Source organism: Carassius carassius, chromosome 4 (genome assembly GCF_963082965.1).
Source record: "Carassius carassius chromosome 4, fCarCar2.1, whole genome shotgun sequence".
In the NCBI taxonomy this organism is placed as follows: Eukaryota; Metazoa; Chordata; class Actinopteri; order Cypriniformes; family Cyprinidae; genus Carassius; species Carassius carassius.
The window spans coordinates 20,894,674-20,900,673 of NC_081758.1; the positions used below are offsets into that span (position 1 = coordinate 20,894,674).

General features: G+C 35.4%; 1 protein-coding gene across 1 annotated transcript in view; it reads right to left on the bottom strand.

Moving 5' to 3' along the window:
- Positions 1 to 5,183, bottom strand: part of LOC132139466 (drebrin-like protein A) — a 47,019-nt gene extending 41,836 nt beyond the window's left edge. Inside the window, exon 1 of the mRNA XM_059547824.1 lies at positions 4,906 to 5,183. Within this exon, the coding sequence (XP_059403807.1) occupies positions 4,906 to 4,991 (86 nt within the window). The 5' untranslated portion in view covers positions 4,992 to 5,183. The remainder of the gene's footprint in view (positions 1 to 4,905) is intronic.
- Positions 5,184 to 6,000: the final 817 nt, after the last annotated feature.

A 6,000-nucleotide genomic window follows, 5' to 3' on the forward strand; every position in this document is an offset into this window, starting at 1 on the left:
ATTCAGCATTTCTGCATAATTGGTACATTCAAGGTGGTAGTTTAAGGATTAGGAAACAGTTACAAAACATATTGGCGCAAACACTGGTCATTAATATGAGGAACAACAACACATCCACCAGCCTTAAACTTTCCATAGGACTTTTGAAGCAATGTTTATCAAATCAATGAAGCACTTACCTGGGACAAAGTCAACACTAAAATAACTCTTCATTTACTGCTCAATAGCTTAATTACCAGTCTGCCACTATAAAACCTTCCTGTGGTAAGCCAACCACCATAAAGCTAAATAGCCCCAATAAGATGCTGCTATAAAAGTACTCAGATAAACCATCCACATTGATTTTTATTTTGTGTTTAAGGGTGGTTGAGATTACATACTTTTTCAACTGACTGAAATATATTTATCTGTATGTATGGCTTATATTGTCATTTTTAATGGCAAACTATTTGGACAACCTTATGATGAAATGAACTTTTCTGAAACAGGAACAGACGGATGCTGGAACATTAAATCTTTGTTGCCTGTGGATAAAACCATAGAAGCATAATATCTTAGTTGTCAGATTGACCTAGGTAAATAAAACATAATATGGTGTGACAATAAACCAAATGGTGATGCAGATCAAAGTCACATTAAAGTATGCAGATGGCATACGATAAATATAGAAAGATAAAGAAACTCTTTTGATAACTAAGCTGTCAAACAATCATTACTTTATTAATTCATCAATTCCTTTTTATACATATAAGGCTTTTTTGTCCAGATACTTCTACCCATGCACTTTTAACCACTTTTACAGCAATGTTCATTCTCAAAATTCAAGATCTTTCTTTCACAGTACTATAAACATTTCAAGTGCACAGAGAACAGGAAAGCACTGGAAAGTAATAACACTGGCCAAGCAAGGAGTTAAGAAGTTCTCCAGAAAAATGGTAAATGTAAACACTCAAAACTATCAATGAACTCAGAATATTGCTATGCAGTTGGATCTTTTTTATTCGGATTTTGGTAGATATTCTTACATCCGGGATACTTTGCTTCTGTTTAGTATTTCTTTACACAAATGCGTGGCGAACCAATAGTCCCATGCAGAGAATTTTAGGTTCAAATTTATGTACCACTACAACCCTATTGTTTATTAAAAGGTATCAACTAATTTAAGCATTGTAAGGATGCCATTTTCATAATTTGTTTCATTCTGGTAGTACTGCACTGAAAAAAAAATGGTGTAGGATTTCCTTTGAAACAATTTAATTTGAAACAGTTGAGACTAGTATATTTTGAAAGAAATTGCTAAAAACAAACTTTAAGGTATTTATTTAATATTTTCAGTACATTAATACAATAATTTATATTTTATTGTAAAACAAACACAATAATCTGTTTAAAAACTACAAAGTTTTTAAAGTGTGTGAGGAAAACTAATTTGACAATTTTGATAATTATATTAATGTCATTAGATAAATTGGTTGCATGTATTTCCTACTTTCCTAATTTTTGGGCATGTGAATTATTTTTATATCACTTCAACAAAACTATCAGCAGAGGTCAATTAAGGTTACCATACCAAATAGTCTTGTTGTGATAACTCACCATGCTCAGCAGATGTTTTATTAGTGGTAAGGTAACATGAGAACATCGCATCTTGAGGTCCTTAAATCATGCATAAACTTGTGCTCCAACAGCATGGAGATGTAAAGACCTGAGCCACACTGAACCTGAGCACTGTTCCTTCATTACATGCAGGTGAGTTCATTAAAAAAACATCACTTTATACCATAAAAAGACACACGTCCATCATGCAACATATAAGTTGCTGCATCTTTACTCTGTAAAAAGGACAGTGGCTGAATTTCTCTTTGTCAAAAGAAGTCTCCTTCAAGATTCAAATGTCACAAATGTGGCTTCTCATCAAACCTCCTACAATGCTCACTGGAAAGAATTCTGCCACGCCTTCACAGTTTTCCAGTCCATTCACATCCCTCACAAGTTGTATTTGCCTGCCTAAGGCTTAGGATAACACATTCAAACCAAGTGCAACAAATCCCTGCCAATATAAGAACAATATGTTATGGCTTACAACCAAAACAATAAGTTATGAAATGTACACCTCTTACAAAACTAGATAATCACATTGTTTTTATCTCATAGCATTTCTGTACTGTAGGACACTTCTACAAATTAGGAGAAATAACAATAATAAAAGCATCTTTCACAGAATCAAGCTGTAGTTATTACTGCATTAGTTTGGAATAAATTGCCCGAATATGACTCATGTGTGACCAATTGCTAACATTTACTTCTGAAGAACTAATAAAGGGCACGTGAAAAGCCTGCCATGTTTAACTCTGACCTATAAGACTGATGAATCAAGCATGAACAGTCATTCATGGTTTGACACTGTTATTTGAAAATAACTTTATTTTTAATTTCAATAAGCAAAGTTTTGTAAATAACCAAAACCACATATTCTGTAAAAAATGCCAGCAGCAGAAGCTGTTTCTCATTCTAGTGTGCTCAAAGTGCATCTGAACAGCTCGATATGTCAATGAAGCCAGTTTTTCAGAGCACAAAAGTACAGAGATAAGAGATAACTGCTGTTAAGAAATGTGAGTTTCCTCTTTTGCTGGAAATTCACAGGCCTTTTGTCACTTCTTACATTCAGCATCTGCTTATAGGCCATTTAAAGTGACCTGACATGTCAAAATGAAATATAAAGTGGAAAACCCTCACCATCACTGTTCTGGCTGTCAATAGACAGAACCAGGCAATTGATGAATGGGCCTGATAAAGCATCAGTGACTGTTTCTTTGAACGTCTCCATGATGATTAAGCATGTGGAAAAACAGAATGGGTGCTGCCTGGATCATTTTGGAAGCCACTGACAGGCGTATACGGGAATTAGCCTGAGCCTGCAGAAATACAGGAGAGACAATGACACTGCTGATATGATGAACGTGATCTGCCAAGATCTGACAGAGGAAAGACACTGCAGGACTTTTGAGCTGTCAGATCAGGGGTTGTTTAAGTTTGAACAAATGTATATCCGAGCTGATACATGCAGATTTTTAGAAACACCCGTAATTACTGTCACCAGTTTGCAATGTGTTCAATCAGTACATTAGAAGCCAACAAAAGATGACATCATATAGTTGAGTAAGCGGCGAGTGGGAACAGGCTATTAACTCTAAATGAATAAGCGCATGTATTCAGTTTCAGAAAAAGGTGTCTCTAATCATGTGGGTGTCCACTTGAGTGCAAACCACCCTGTAAACTCTCTGCATAGGCCTGAAACTGAAGCTGAATATAACTTCATGACATCATGGTAGAAAGTAACAAATGAAAGGGGCTGGTTGGTCTCCTTACATCATTCAACCCAAAATGCACACACACACACACACACACACACATAGAATGAGGAACCAGGAAAAAAAAAACCTTTGAATCATTTTATAGGCCAATAAATGCATCCATTTTCTAGAACACTGTGCCAGCAGATTTTCTTATTAGGCATCCAAAAACCAGCTGCTGGGAACACTATTGTTTTCATTAGGATTATTATAGCCTATACTTTTTCTACCTTAAAACAAAATGCAGAATAACCCATAAATGTAGAAACGTGAAATTTAGAGAACTACAGGTGGCGCTATAGAGCAAAAATAAATAAATAAATAAATAAAAAATTAAAAAAGCCTTATACCCTCATTTATTTCTCCCAAGGTATTTTTCCACCATACTGGATTTTTCAAAAAACCTACTTTTGCAATCTAGTCCTAGGTTTTTTTTCTGTGCCATATTTTGCATATGCAGTCTGCAGTGTCATGGTTAAGAGTCATATTTCCATATGTTAAACTTAATATGTTAAACTTAAAATTCTACATAACAAAGAATGTAGATCACGGCCTATTTTACTAACACTGTTGTTGAACTAAACTTAATTTTAAAGAACTTGCAGCAGTCTATGAAGAAGCTTGAGGAGACCTAAGAAATTTGGTTGGCGCTATAAAAATGATAAACTAAAATGACTCTATGAAATTTTGATACGAATTAAATATTAAATGCCATGTATCTGACCAATAGTGCGATTAACAAAGTCTACTTCAGGTACATAAGTCTGAAAAAGCATGCAAAGTTCCGTCCCGTTTGAACAAAAGGAGGCGCTATAACAGTAGGCTATAACGTTATTAAAAAACATGCAGACGCATGCGGCTTTATTACATATAACTGATGTAATTATTGTGTATGCGTTGGTCTGAGCATATATTGGTCAAATTAAACAGTAATTGTGTTTTCACCGTAATACGTGTTTGTAGCTAAAATGAGCTGATTTGCATACAGGTAAAAATAAGGGAGAAACACCAAGGAGAAGTGTTAAATCAAGCACTTCCGCAGAAACGAAACCAGCGTGTATTCTCATCATAAGTTTCCCCTTAAATGTGTGTAAAAAAAAAACATATTCTGTGACCTAATCTTCAGCAATGGGGGATAGGATTGAGGGAAGTGGCCTATAGTATTTTGCTTCCCCACAAAAAGTATACACAAACTACTTAAAGCGTAATAGAAGAAGAATAAACGGCCTTGCAGTGCAGTGATGACCAACTCTCTTGCCACAGTGCACAACTTAAGTGTATTCAAATGTTTATTTTTCAAACGGTAGGCTAAAATATATAAATTCAGACAACATTAAAAAGCAACTGCGCAATATCATTTCCAAAGCATCAGTGAACGTCCTCGGTTGCGTCTCAAAACCAATTAAGCTCCCTACCTAGACAACATTCAGATTTGTTGCCTATATGATAATTCATAATGTAACTAGCGCCCGTGACGCTCAAAATGCAATCTAGACAGGCAGCTCGCTTTTGATACATATTTGAGACACAACGAAAGTAACGTGTACTGTACCAGTTTGTGGATGCTCGCGGGTTGAGGATGTCTTCTTTAGCGGCCAGCAGAGAGAGGCTGTACGTGTCCAAGTTAATCGCTGTCATCCTGATGCTGGAGTGTTTCTCTGTACTCCACAAGACCAGCGCACTTCAACACACGTTTTGTGTTCCTAGTAAACAAGCAGGTCCGTTATCCAAAGGTGCATTCAGGGACGTAAGTTTTGCAGGCGATGTTTAACCTGTAAGTGTGAATAGCAGTTGGAGCTGGAGATGGAGGCTACTTAAGTGCTGCATCAGTAGGCTACTGCTGCTGGAAAACTTCATGAAGAGGAATCTCTCCAAAAGCTCCACCTCCTGCTCTGAGTCAGAAGAAAAAACAACGCTGCTGTTGCACAATTTCAGTTTATCTCGGTTGCTGCTAACATGAACTACAGACCGTGGTATGGTGAGGTGACATAAAAACAATTTGGAGGCAATGTAATTTAATCTAGTTTTTATATTCTAGATTGTTTGAACACGAGGACGCATTTGAAACGGGTTTATGGGCATTCTTGTTGAGTTTGGTTATGAGATGTCCAGATGCCATTGCAATTTTTATGCAATCTAGGTTTCTAGTGCATACTATTTTTGAGGTTTTTAAACTTTTTTAAGGCCATCCTTTACTTTTTTGTATAAAGACCCATTTATACTGTTTATAAATAACAGTTGCAAAATTAAATAGTTGGCCTTTATATCCTACATTGAATTTAAAACAAAATAGATTAATAAATGTTATAATGTGAAAAAAAATACTTCTGATGAGTTGACAGTGTACTGTGAGTGTTGACATACCTTTTTTCCCTACAAAACTGTTTTATTTCTCATTGTTACTATGGTTGTCAATAAACATCAAAAAAGCAGACTGCAGCCATAATATCAAATGTTTATAAAGTAAATCTTTTTTTTTTAAATCACATCACAATCTAATCACAATAAACTTATTTAGTTTAAAATATACAAACTGACAGCCCTAAAATCCTTTTCTTTTTTCCCTCAGAATTATTTTGTGGATCCTTTAGAGTCAGGCTGCAAGAAACAAGTTAGAAAATTAAGTAAATTTTAAAAAAGTTTGGGA